General features: G+C 39.6%; 1 protein-coding gene across 4 annotated transcripts in view; it reads right to left on the reverse strand.

The window, feature by feature from the left end:
* Nucleotides 1-14,978, reverse strand: part of LOC137371420 (neutral amino acid uniporter 4-like) — a 452,533-nt gene that overhangs the window by 411,631 nt on the left and 25,924 nt on the right. For all 4 annotated transcript variants that reach the window (XM_068033991.1, XM_068033990.1, XM_068033993.1 and 1 more), the window contains exons 5-7: nt 13,661-13,749; nt 11,752-11,847; nt 4,665-4,749 (exon numbers count right to left, since the gene is read on the reverse strand). In XM_068033991.1, coding sequence (XP_067890092.1) covers nt 4,665-4,749; nt 11,752-11,847; nt 13,661-13,749 — 270 coding nt within the window. The remainder of the gene's footprint in view (nt 1-4,664; nt 4,750-11,751; nt 11,848-13,660; nt 13,750-14,978) is intronic.

Here is a 14,978-nt window from a genome sequence, read left to right on the forward strand (position 1 = left end):
TATCTGCTCCTCTATCTCTTCCATGACTGTTTGGAGGCTTGTAGTACACTCCCAGCAAAGTGATCGCCCCCTTTTTGTTTTTTTGTTGCGAACATTTCGGATGAAGAATATTGTTCAATGATTATTTAATCTTCTGTTTTAAACCTATGAGAAAACCTGTCACTGTCTGTTCATTTGGCAAACAAGGGGTGAAACACTAATTTAAACAATAACGCTGCCTGTGGTCAGTTGGGAGGTGAACAGTCGAACCCAGCCACGTCATCACCTCCCTGGCCATAACAGTTACTTTGTCCCTGGCTGACTGTGCTTCACTTCCCTTTACCGATAAATTCCCTGCTGGCAACATACAGTCTACAGTGTGGCCATCTGTATTTGCTCCACTAATTTTGCCCATTAAATTCAGTCAGATAGAGACTTTGAGCATCATTTTTTAAAATGCTATTTATGAAATGAACTCAAGATTCATCTATCAGGACAACGCTCAAGCCTCAAGATTTATTGAATTGAATTTATTGAGTTGTCCAAATGATGCAAGCAGCAGCAGTGTGGGACAGCAGCACATGTTTGCATCTTAAATCTGTAAATTCACAGAACGTTAATGTGCAACAGGGCATGCACCACTGGATCTGACGAGAGCACTAAACAGTTTCAGCATGGGATAGTCTGACTTGGAATGTACTGTTTTGGCTGTATAGATCAACATTCTATTTGCTTTGTTGATTACAGTTCTTAGACATGTTCAGCATCAAGTCTTCTCAGGCACTATAGCTCTCTTAATCTCATCCTTACCCATTTCATTATGAACGATGGAATATGTCTGCTGCCTACCCTTTTTTTTCTTCCAATACATGCAACACTACAAAGATGTCAGTATTAATTTTCTATTATTCTGCCACTTACATATTTTGTCCAATTAACTTTATATTCCCCAAGCTCACTCCTCAGAATCAACTGTCCCCCCTAGTTTATCTAGAAGCTTGGAATTTCTGAATCCAACAATTGATTAAGAATTAAAATCATTCAGAATCCAAAACCAATTTTCATTATTCACTTTTTAATCTCATTACTCTCAAGATCAGTAGGTAACAACAGTGTCATGCAGATTCCCACCACCCCGCCCCCCAACCCACCTGCCAAGAAATATGCCAAGGCATATTAATTTATTCATATGAACACTGATTTGAAAACTGTTGAAGTGAAGGAAGGACTTGTTTGAAAAAAATCACCAGGCCCTTGGCTGGAAATACATTTGCATATTAACAGACAGTGCTTGTGGAGAGAAAGGGGTTACTTCCCTTATCCAATTTAACCCACAATGGACTTTGAGCACCACACATTGAAGGTGAGGGAGCTCAAATTTCAGGATGACTGCTGGGATGGTCAAATCCACACAGATGTGGTTAGACCTGCTGGTCACGTGACTAGCCTGCTTGGCAACCGGTTTTTTCTGAATTGTACAAACAGTTTTGAACTGAGAGACTGCAGAATGCTCCTGGACTGAAGAAGACCTCTCCTGTCTGTCTGCTCCCATCGCTTTCTCACAGAACTCCAAATCCACTGAAGACACATGAATCCCAAGAGAGAAAATTCTCCTACAGCGAACAAGGTTTAAGAAGAATACTGGGCCCCAACGAAAAGTAAGACCTACCTACAATCAAGGACTCAACAGTGAGCTCGAAGAACCGTAACAAAAACCCTCTTTAGATATTGCCTCATACATTTCCACTTTATTTTTCTTCTGCTCTTTTCTGTCTCTTTCTGCATGTGCGTATCACATATGCATGCTTGCGTGGGCACGTTGTGTATCCATAGGCGTTGACCGAATTAAAGTTTAATTAAATTTCAACCTTTCTCCTTTAAACCTAAGAAAGCCTGTTTGTGTGGTTTCTTTACCTTATAATTGGAAAGCAGTGAACAAGGATTCACCAAGGGGGAGCTAAAAACACGGTGTTTAAAAATAAAACCCTATTACGGTAAGACCAGGTGAAGGCTAAGAGGGAACCCTAGACCCCTTTCTCACCTGGTCATAACAATAGCTACAGATGAATAGACCATCCGACCCATCTAAGTTCATCCAACCATCCAGAAAGATTCTAAATTTTACATCATAGCATCTAAGTCTCTCTTAACTGCTTCCAGGGTTCTCACCTCTACTGTTCTAGCTGGAACTGTGTTAAATACATTGATCATATGAAGAAATTCCTGTAGCAGTCCTAAATTTGTCTTTTGCTTCTGCCTGCACATAAAAGCCGATAAAAATTTAAATTCAAGCTATTAAGAATTTATTCCTTCTATAAAGAGGAACATTGATAATCCAATCTTTTTCAGTCATTTAAGAAATTGACCGTTTAAGGTTAGGCAACAGGATAACAGTGAAGCCATCAAGAAACTGGAAGGATAATCAATTTATTGATAATCACAGAACTGCCTGTATTGGAGGGGCATCATGACACTCAGCAAGTCATGACAATGAACACAAAAATTCAAAGACAATCTGGGACACAACAACAATATGAAGGCAGTGTTCATTTAGAAATGGAACTCTCTAATTCAATAAAGGGGAAAACATTCTTATTATTTGAAGTCATCAGTGAAAGCACAAGACTAGGTGACTGCAGAAAAAAATCTTTAAAATTACAAAATATTCCATTCTATGCCATATCTCCAAGTTACTGTCTCAATTAATGCAATTTAACCATGGAAAATCTCTTAGCAGAGATACCTTTAGATCGGAGATGGACTGGAGTAGAAAGACTAGAAAATCTCAAGCTGACCTGATAAGTGTGAGGCATTATCGGTAATAAATATAGGACATATATCAGTACTACAATTGCAAACAGAAACGGCAAGCTGTTTATGAAATCTAAACAACTTTTCATCTTTCAATCCTCTGGCGTGAGAAGCCATTTCTGGCATTCAAAATGCATTTCATAACTTCTCCAGAAATACTCTGTACATCTTTCTGCAAGTGATTTATTTTCCCACAAGCAGTACAATTTTTTAAAATTCTACTCAATTTCCTACAACATTGCGTAAGGAGTCCAGACCAAGAGCAGAATTAAAATAAAATGGAGTTAAGGTGGCAAGGGATAATTGAACCAGTGAACGCAGATGTAGTTCAGCCCTCAATTTAAATGTTATACATTTTCAGTATCTTTTGTACTTCAATTTCATATTCTTGTTAAATGGTAAAACTTACAACAATTTGGGAAACAGAAAAGTACAGTAGGTTAGACTGTTAGAGTTCCTCTACAGTAAATGCTGAGGAGCAGACACAAAACTGAAAAATGTCACTACTGTTGGGGATGAATACAAAATGTAAGCTTACATAGGCCATTCCCATTATAAACATGTACATTGGAATATAGAATGGAAAAAGTTGCCGCAAAAGTATGATACAGCAAGAAGGCTTATTTCAGACAGGAAATGCATGCAGACCAAGATGATATTACAGAAATGACAATACCTTTGGATTAAATTAATTAAAATGTTTAAGAGCAATTGCACTTAATTCATTTCTGTAACTGTTGTACTCTTCTCCAGGATTTGGGGAGGTTTTTTTTTCAAGCAATGTATGTACAAGAAAGGAAAAAAAAATTGGACTCTGAAAAACCCATAAAATTACGACAAAAAAAAAGTTTTTATTGAGTATTGCTGAAACTAAAGAAAACCAGCCAGAGACTTAAGGTACAGTTAGACTACAAGATAACTGACAATTACAGTTCAGACACCACTGAGTTCATAACAGATTCTCAATTAAGCTCGAGATAGTATTAAGTTAAAAAAAAATTGAGGCTTCACACAATTAACTGCCAATATAATGTGACAGAAATATTGTTAAAGATAATGCATAACTGAACAGTTGCAATTTTGCTTTTCGTAAACAATACCTTGGTGTGTAACAGTGTTTATGGACTATTAGCGTAGTAATTGTGTCAGTGCTCTGCTATCCTTGTTCCATACCTAACTAGGTCAAGACTGACATTTTCTAAAGTATAAAGAATAGAGTCCTCACAGTAATATCTAAAGGTAGTCCTAATCCCTTTTAAGGCAAACTACTGAGCCTGTTTCTTAACCTGATTTTTAAAAAGTCGAGAGATGTACACACATCACATATGGGACATCAGCACAACACATACTACATGTGCAAGCATCCTCATAGATGTGTTACATGCACAGCTCCACACCTGGCGTTTGCAAAGAAAGTAATCAAAATATTCAGAGGTTTACTCAGAATAGGGAGGAAAACAGTTTTTTTTCCCAATACAGATTTGCCACACCAAAAACAATTCAGGCATTTATTGCTGAAATAAGGTAATAAACTGGTTTGAATGATCCCCATTATATAAATATAAAGGCAGCTCATTTTGCTACAAGTTGATGTTAATTTATTGTCTCCTTTTATCATAACATGCTCCTTCTAAATAGTCTACTTAAAACATCAATAGCAAATCCAGTGTTACTTCTAATGCTTAATGTTTTAAATGCAACACATAAATCAGTTTGATATTGAGCAATAAAAAGATATTAAATTTTGTCACAGAAAAGTTGCAAGATGGACGAGAGGAGTAATGAGTCTTCGAGCTTTCACAAGGAGTAAATCAACCATACTTTCTTCAGTTGTTAAAGTCTATAATAATTTTAACTGCCCACTGATGGCTCACCTGTTTCATGTTAGCAGCAAGGAAAACAAAATAAACCGAGCAAAATCCCAGTTGTGTAATGACGAGGAAGAACTCAACAGTCGCCCTAAGAAGAAAGGTAAATGCATGTCAACCTAATAAATATTGAAAGTAGGTTCTTTATTCCACCTACATAACATGAGAAAGGACAAAGGAAATAGCATTCACATAGTACTTTTCACAATCTAAGGACGTTGTAAAGTGCTTCACAGTCAATGAAGCAGTTTCAGATGTATAATTGCTGTTTAATGTAGGGCAAATTGGCAGACAATTTGCAAATAGCACGATCCCACAAACGGCAATGGGATAATCTATTTTCAGCAATGTTCATTAAGGGATAAACATCGGTCAAGATCTTCCCTGCTTTTCTGCAAATAGTGCCATGGGGTGTTTTGCATCCACCTAAGAGGGCAGACAGGCTTCTGATAAGTGGCTCATCCAAACGATGGCAGTTCCAACAGTGCAGCTCTTATTACTGCACTGAAATGTCAGACTAGATTATGTGCTCAGGTACCAGGATTAGAGCCGTATTCACACCATTTTGTCTCAGGAGGAGAAAATCTGCGAGTCAGTGAGTAAAGGCTGACACCTGATGGATTCTTAGGTGATCTGTAAAGGAATTCCAGTTGGTAGGTAAGTGGTCAACCTTCTGTATTTTCTTTTATATACTGGCATTCCATTACCACTCCTTCATTGGTGTTGCTGACTAAAAATGTTTTGCAATGTTTTCTTTTGGATAGGTGACACAGTCTTTAAGAATCTTGGATATATTTGTACTACACCAAAATGTTTGGATACTGACATAAAATTCTTCATACTTAATGGCTGTCAGAGTTCAAAAATAAACCAAAGCACAGGAAATATACAGCAGATCCATCAGCATCTGAAAAGATAGGTAAATGTTTCAGGACATGAAAATAGATGCAGGAGAAGATGGTACACATTAGGGAATCTGGAAAATACTACGTAGATGGGTCAAGAGTCCACACCACAAACTGCAACCCATCAACCTTGTCCATTTTTATTACGCTCAATCTTTCTGCTCTGACGTTGTATCACATACCCAAAAATCACAGCAGCATGCATATTCAAGAGAATAACCCTGACACACCCACTTTTCCAAGCGCATTACCCATCAAATCATTCTAACACAACCTAGCTGTACAGTCACTTACTAACACAGATAGCAAACAGGTTAGGCACACGTCTGCGACTGCAAATGTACTCCTTCAAATTCTCTGCCTGTACAAGATGGCATGGAATTCAAAAGATGCCAATTGCAGAAAGGCTGAACAATCAGAGGCCTTTGACAGGGGCATCCTGGAAATAAGAGCAGAGGGAGTAAGAAACAATGAAGCAGAAGATGTCTCCTGAACTTAGGATCAGTACAATCCTATAATTACATCTTGCCCCCCCTTTCATTCATCCCTGCTCAAGGACACACAAAACCACACAGACATTACCTTCATCATGAAATGTAAATTTTATTTCAAGGTGAGTGTGTGAGCGGACTTTCTAACATCTGTTCTTTTTCCATCTTTGTACAGTAGCACATCAGCACTACAGCTCATTGCCCAGAGCAAAACAGCACCACAGAGCACCCTATATCTATCTCACCAACATATCGATCGACAAGAGCAGACAGTGGGAATGACGAGGTAGCAAAGCTTGAAAATAAGCAACTGGTGGGAGCAGAGGAGCAAAGATCCTTTTTTTTTTATTCATTCATGGGATGTGGGCGTCACTGGCTAGGCCAGCATTTATCGCCCAGCCCTAATTGCCCTTGAGAAGGTGGTGAGCTGCTTTCTTAAACCGTTGCAGTCCATGCGGTGTAGGTACGCCCACAGTGCTGTTAGGAAGGGAGCTCCAGCATTTTGACCCAGCGACAATGAAGGAATGGCGATATAGTTCCAAGTCAGGATGGGTGTGTGACTTGGAGGGGAACTTGTAGGTGGTGGTGTTCCTGTGCATTTTCTGCCCTTGTCCTTCTAGTTGGTAGAGGCTGCGGGTTTGGAAGATGCTGTCTAAGGAGCCTTGATAATCCGATAGCCAAGCGCCTACATGGGTGCCATCTAAGATGTCCTGCACTCTTGGGAATGCTGCCACTCATCAAATGTTCTATGCTGATAACTCCTTTCCACAAAAGAAAGTATGCTGCCTCTAGGCTGTCCATTGCTTGATGTATCTGTAGACAGCCAACCAACCAACCAATTTGATAAAAGGGTCAGTGACAGTTTGGAACAATCCATGAGAGTAAATGTCGAATGCAGTAATGATCTTCACAGCCATGGAAAGATTTGTCTCCATGACTAAAACTGTCTGCAGGCAACCTTGAAGAGACTGCATAACTGATAGTTTTGTAAAGTGGAAGCACCAAAGACCAGAATTCTCCAACGTGTCTGAGTGCACAAATGTGGGTCCTGGGATAAGGATTGGCGTGTACCCAAGGCTGTCCTTATCCCCACATGAATTGATCTTTCTCATCTAAATTGTGCAAACACCAATGAAACTCACAAAGAAATTTCCACCCTGATAACCATTTGCTGCAAGACTGTGGCAGGAACAGGAGTGTAAAAGTCTTGCACTGCAAAAAAATGTTGCTACATATATAGCAACAAGAACAAATGCAAAAAAGAAAATGCAGGTGAAACAATTAAGTGAAAGTTGCCAAGTTTCATTTTTTAGTCTAACAGTGAAAACTCCAACACAGCTTTAAGAAGTTAATTTATACAAGCCAGGTGATAAAAACCGAATGTGTCCATTTCACATGGGCAAGGAGCTAACAAGTAAAATGGGAAGTGCAGCATGAGTCAGTAATGTCTCTCCAAGGATTAAATAGGTGCACAGTGGTCGGCAGAAAGGTTTAAAAATAACTTCACTTCTTTGACCAGGAGTCCTCCACCACCCCCCCCCCCCCCCCCTCCCCCGATCAGCAGACCCATTCACCCGCCTCCAGCATTCTCCCTTTACCTTGACCCCTCCCCTCTGGTCTCTTACCCGCTCTTGATCTTTTCATTGAAAACTGTCGGCAGGACATTGGTCATCTCAATTTCTCTGCCCCCCTCGGAACGTGCCACACTCCACACCCTCAGGTCTAACCCCGACATTGTCATCAAACCTGCAGACAAGGGTGGTGCTGTTGTTGTATGGCATACCGACCTCGACCTTGTAGAGGCTCAGCACCAACTCTCAGACACTTCTACCTACTTCCCCCCTGGACCATGACCCCACCACCGAACATCAAGCGACTATCCACAGGGCTGTCACTGACCTCATCTCCTCTGGAGATCTTCCCTCTACAGCTTCCAACCTCATAATCTCGCAACCCCGGACAGCCCGCTTCTACCTCCTTCCCAAAATCCACAAACAGGACTGTCCCGGCAGACCCGTTGTTTCAGCCTGTTCCTGCCCCACTGAACTTATTTCTTCCTATCTGGACTTAATCTTTTCTCCCCTGGTCCAGTCTCTTCCCACCTACATCCGTAACTCTTCTGACGCCCTACGTCATTTTGACAATTTCCAGTTTCCTGGCCCCAACCGCCTCTTCACTATGGACGTCCAATTTCTCTACACCTCCATTCCCCACCAGGACGGTTTGAGGGTTCTTCCTTGAACAGAGGCCCAACCAGTCCCCATCCACCACCACCCTCCTCCGCCCAACTGAACTTGTTCTCACATTGAACAAATTCTCCTTCAAATCCACTCACTTCCTTCAAGTAAAAGGTGTTGCTATGGGTACCCGCATGGGCTCTAGTTATGCCTGTCTTTTTGTGGGGTATATTGAACATTCCTTGTTCCAGTCCTACTCAGGCCCCCTCCCCCAACTATTTTTCTGGTACAATGATGACTATATTGGTACCATTTCCGGTCCTGCCCGGAACTGGAAAACTTTCTCAACTTTGCTTCCAATTTCCACCCTTCTCTCACCTTTACATGGTCCATCTCCGACACTTCTCTTCCCTTCCTCGACTTTGCTATCTCCATCTCTGGGGATAGGCTGTCCACTAATATTCATTATAAGCCCACTGACTCCCACAGCTACCTCGACTGCACTTCTTCATACCCTGACTCCTGTAAGGACTCCGTTCCATTCTCCCAGTTTCTCCGTCTCCGATGCATCTGCTCTGATGATGCAACCTTCCACGACAGCACTTCTGATATGTCTTCCTTTTTCCTCAACCGAGGATTGTTCCCCACTGTGGTTGATAGGGCCCTCAACCGTGTCCGGCCCATTTCCCGCACCTCTACCCTCACCCCTTAACCTCCCTCGCAGAACTGCTACAGGGTTCCCCTTGTCCTCACTTACCACCCCATCAGCCTCCAGATCCAAAGGATCATCCTCCGCCATTTCCGCCACATCCAGCGTGATGCCAATACCAAACGCATCTTCCCCTCACTTCCCCTGTCAGCATTCCGAAGGGATCGTTCCCTCCGTAACACCCTGGTCCACTCCTCCAATACCCCCACCACCTCGTCCCCTTCCCACGGCACCTGCCCCAGCAACTGCAGGAGGTGTAATACCTGCCCATTTACCTCCTCTCTCCTCACTATCCAAGGCCCCAAACACTCCTTTAAGGAGAAGCAGCGATTTACTTGTACTTCTTTCAACGTAATATACTGTATTCGCTGCTCACAATGTGGTCCCCTCTGCACTGGGGAGACCAAACACAGACTGGGTGATCGCTTTGCGGAACACCTCCGCTCAGTCCGAAAGCATGACCCCAAGCTTCCGGTTGCTGGCCATTTCAACACTTCCCCCTGCTCACATCTGTCCTGGGACTGCTGCAGCGTTCCAGTGAACATTAACGCAAGCTCGAAGAACATCATCTCATTTACTGATTAGGCAGGCTACAGCCTGCCGACTAAACATTGAGTTCAATAATTTCAGAGCATGACGGGCCCCCCATTTTACTTTTATTTTTAGTCCTTTTTTGTTTGCGTTTTTTTTTAAAGTTTGTTCAGTTTGTTTCCACTGTGCCTACCCACTGTTTTTTTCATGTTTGTGCTTGTGGCTGTTCAGTTTTCAGTCCATTAACGCCCTATCAGTACTAATGCTTTGTATTTCAGCACACCATTAACACATTGTTTGCCTTTGCTCCATGACCTTCTGGTTAGCTATTCTGTGACCTTGTCCTATCAACACCTTCTCTTTTGTTATCTCTTGCCCAACCCCTGCTTTAATTGCTTAAAATCCTTTACATTTCTTATATCTGCCAGTTCTGAAGAAGGGTCGCTGAGCTGAAACGTTAACTCTGCTTCTCTCTCCACAGATGCTGCCAGACCTGCTGAGTATTTCCAGCGTTCCTGGTTTTTATTTTATATATTATATTAAAAATAAGTTTATTTGCTGCAAAAAACAATGTGTTGTACATCAGGCTATTGTGTCCAGTTTTTTCGTGTAAGCTCTTGGCAAAAAGGAGGCTTATAAAGTCGACTTGCAAGTGTCAGCACTTGGCTGAAAGAGTGAAACCCTGGTGCCATTAAATCTCAACACTTAACACAGAAAACCATAGAAATAGCAGGGGCCATGGATCTCTATTTGAGATTTATGTCTCTGATAAGCACAAGGAGCATCTGAAAACTTCAAAAGGCACTAACTCAAAGACCTTCGCATTATAGGGTCATCTTCATTGGAAGCAATCCCATGGTCTAAATTGGGCATTGGATACATTTTTGAACAAGATCAATGTTACATTATATGGAGTATGAATTTTATGTTCCATTAAAAGTCACCATTTTGAAAAATGTGGGTAATTTAATATTTTAAATACAAATATCATTGAGCAGTTTCTTGATTTAACATTAGTATATAAAATCAAAAATATCAATGATCAAAAAAATTTAATTACATTTTCACTATCCAGTGAATTGTTGATGGCAACAAATTATTTTCAAAGCTCGTGTACTGGATTTAAAGCTGGTGCAAAAAATACCACTTTAGAAAATTATTTTGTTATAATTACTGCAAAAAAGAAACAAATAATTTGATATAAAATAGCAAATCATGATTCAGTAGAACTCATTTATGAATATAGGGCAGATAATGATTCAGGTCTTTGCTAAATTGCCCTTCTCACAAAGTCAATTAAAAAAATCAATTTGATCGAGCAAAAAACTTGCATATCCTTTTCAATGTTTTCCCCTCACCTCCTGAGTGTGCTTGGGGTCAATGTATACCAATCCAGGGTACAGTATCTTAATGTAACCTGGAGTCCATCAGTTCAAATCCTGCCACTGCAAGTGTGAAACTGAACTCAACAAATCTGATCGCTCCAACACCAGAAAAATGCCAAGAAAAACTTTATGGCTCACTAATATCCTTCAGGAAAGAAAACTGCCAAGATTTGGATTATCTTTGATTGCAGAACACATGGATAAATAAAAATGAGGCTGCCTCAGAAAAATACTACCTGGAAAAGCTAGAAGCTGGAAACTATTTGTTTTTGATTCAAGAAAGTTTACGAATATCCAATATTGGAATTAATTCAATTTAATATCTTAGATTTATCCTGCATCCCAGTTACAACAATTTCTCATTCCCCATCTTACATTAAACTTTCATGTGGCGATTAATCACATTTTAAAAAATCAGCCGTTGACTAATTTTTAAATACCCAATCCAAAGAAATCATACAGTTTTCAAATTATTTCCTCTGGCCTACTGTACATTTTTCCTTTCTTCATCACCCCCACCCCTCTCAAGACTGTGAGACAGTTCACAATTGTCAACAAGTTTTTAGGTAAAGAAATGCTGTATGCAAGGTTGTGTGTTCCTTTAAGCCACAAGATCCAATTGCTGTGCCTTCTAGAATTCAATTAGCTTAACTAATCAAATGAAACCAGTAGGAAATGTTGGTCTTTCTATAGTATATTTATATATTTAAAAAACACAATACAGATGTTAGCATGAGTAACAATTGTTACACCTAAAGTGTGATGGATACACTCAAAACATCTATATAGACAAAACAAAATCTAGCCTTTTAGCAACAGCAATCTAAATGTGCTCAAGCTATTTTTTTTTTAAACTTTGTGTGGTTATCCTCTATTATATTGCAATCAGTTTTACCTTCCCCATGGAGCTTTGTTTCGAAGACCTAAGAATGGTCCTTGTTCCATAGCAAATGTGACTGTATCACCATAACTCAGACCTTGCTTTTGAAATCTGTGCATCGAGAAAAAAAAGCAACAAATTTTCAAAATGTAGAGATGCACCTTACATGTAAAAATTTTATTTCCAGCACTGAGCCACAGCCCTTCAGATTTTGATTGCATAACAATATTGGACTCAAAAGCATATTTCATCATTTGCTTTATCACAGAAAAAAAAAGATTAATCAACTTTGACTATAGTCAACTGATCTGAAGTCAATCGAACTTAATCTCAAAGTATAATTCCCACCCCAACAAATAGATAATTTCAAAAATATTACTCCTGATTCTAAAATTTTTAAAATTTGGTCCCAAGTCTTTGCCTTTTCCTGTGTCCAACTAGCTGCTTGGAGATAAATTTTCCTGAAATTTTACATTCACCTTTGACACCAGCACCAAGAATGGAAACTGCAAAATCTAGGCTGCTTCATGGAAGACATGCCCGTGCATTTTATTCCTCATTGACCACCATGTGATTATCAGTCAGCTATACTCTATTCAAAAGCAGGTGGGGGAGAAAAAAAAAGGGAAAACAGATATTCCTTTTTTGTATTGAATTTCTATTGCTCATTATGGCAAGAGATAATGATACTGGGAATTCATTAATTTGATATGACATTTTCTGTTGGCAAAATGGAAAAAAATTTAAATGTTTTCATTAATTTCACTAGATATTTAAAAGGATACAGATTATGAAAGTAACAGATAAGGAGAGATTACAAGACAGTAAATTTATCACAAACATATGAAAACTCTATTACAATTGGGGACATCCTCTGAAATCCTCATAAGCTCTAACATTTACATGCAACAGCCATTCCAATAATTTATGAATTAAAAAACAGAAAATGCTACAACAGCAGCAGAGAAGATTGAACATTCACTTTATTAAAAAAAAACTAGCCTGTCCCTATTCAGATGTTGTTGGACCTGAATATTTTTACCTGATGTTTTTATTTCAGGTCCTCAGCAATTTTGGCAAAAGGGTAATTAACCTCAAGTATTAATTCTGTTTCTCTCTGCTGATGTTGCCCTGACCCACTGAATATTACCAGCATTTTCTGTTTTGACCTCAGCATTTGATGATTTGCCTTTGTTATCACAATACCAGTATTGTTTTTGCCTTTTATGCTACATTGTTTGAAGCCATTTCCAAACAAATCACTTTTTATATTGAGATATTTATAAGCTTCTGTTGTTATGTGGTAATAATGAAATCAAAATAGAGTACTAAACCACAGACATTATTGTTACCATAAGTTAATTATAATTGACTGTTCAATACACTCTGCTTAATACAGAGTACTTCTGTTACCTCTTTTTATGAAATCTAAACTGCTGGATCTCTCCTGATAATTCCATTTAGAACTGAGCCACACAGACCATGAATGTCTCAAGTTCAATTCCCAAACTTTGCTGAACTGAGCTGGGACGGCCACAAAAGGTACAATTGGCCTGAATTCCAAGGTTTAGGGAAGGGGAAAGAACAAACAACTTGGATTCATGGTCGCAATCGATGACCAACGACTACTGCTGAAAAGTGCTCCTGACTGGACTGCAGGCAATGACAGGACTGGCTGTTATTATTCCTCGCACTGTAGGCTAGACCACCAGCACACTGTACAGAAAGATGCAATAAGCTATCAACACTTGGGTGAGTTACGAGAGGGCACGCAACATGAGTTAAACACTGGCATGAGTCAATATCTTCCGGAAAGCAGGAGTGAAAATTACAGGGACAAAAAAAAAAATGAAACACAGCTACTCAACTGTACAAAGGAAAATCTGAACACAAGAACATTTTCTAAAGGAAATTGGATTTTTACCTTTGACAGAAATGATGGCTACAGCGTACTACGATGTGCATACAATGAATTGCCACAATCCCCATAAGCACAAGACTGATTGGTCCCAGCTGGAAGAGATATGCACACAATGTAAGTAACAGTAGTTAGTAAATTCACCAGTTAATACATTTACAAGTTCATCTGTTCTGTAAATCACATAAAACAGCATTCAGTTAATGTTCAGTTTCAATACAGTGCAAACTTGCAATCAAGCTCCAATAAAGTGTTTATAGCTTGAAAGAAAGTACAAGATGTTTGATTTCAGCTGATCAGAGAACCAGCATGGATTTGTACGGGGTAGGTCATGCCTGACAAACTTGATTAAATTTTTGAAGAGGTGACTAAAGTAGTGGGTAGGGAAATGTCTACGGATATGGAAATGGATTTCCAGAAGGCATCTGATAAAGTCCCTCATAAGAGATTGTTAGCTAAAGCTGAAGTTCATGGAATTCAAGGCAAATTATTGACCTGGTTAGAAAATTGGCTGAGCAGCAGAAAACACAAAGTAAGGATAAGGGGCAGGTACTGTAATAGGCAGGCTACGACTAGTACTGTCCTGCAAGGATCTGTGGTGAGACTTCAACTATGCACAATATTTATTTATGACTTAAGATGATGGGATAGAAAGCCACATATCCAGATTTGTTGAGGATACAAAGTTAGGCTGTATTGTAAGCAGTATGGATAGAAGCATAACATTAAAACATATGGACAGATTAAGTGATTGGGCAAAACTGTGGCAAATGGACTTCCATGTAAATAAATGTGAGGTTGTCCACTTTGGGCCTAAAAGGGTACTTTCTAGATGGTGAAAAGCTGGAAACAGTGGAGGTCCAGGTACATAGATCATTAAAAGATCATGAACAGGTAAAGAAAATCAAAAAGACTAATGGAATGCTGCCTTTATACCTAGAGGATTGAAATACAAGAGGGTAGAAGTCAGGTTTTCAACTATTGAAAACCCAGGACAGATCACACCTGGAGTATGGTGAACAGTTCTGGGCACCACACCTTAGTAGGGATATACTGGCCTTGGAGGGAGTGCAATGTAGGCTTACTGGAATAATGGTAAAAACTCCAAACAATAGATTGTAAGGAGAGATTACACTAACTAGGGTTGTATTGCCTAAAATTTAGAAGGTTAAGGGACAATTTGATCGAAGTTTTCAAGATGTTATAGGGATAGGATAGAGAGAAACTATTTTCACTGGTCTTGGACTAGTAAGCAAAGATTAAAAATAAGAGCCAGACCAGAGTGAAATTAGGAAGCAATTCTTCATGCAAAAGGGTGGCTGAT

Source organism: Heterodontus francisci, chromosome 6 (genome assembly GCF_036365525.1).
Source record: "Heterodontus francisci isolate sHetFra1 chromosome 6, sHetFra1.hap1, whole genome shotgun sequence".
In the NCBI taxonomy this organism is placed as follows: Eukaryota; Metazoa; Chordata; class Chondrichthyes; order Heterodontiformes; family Heterodontidae; genus Heterodontus; species Heterodontus francisci.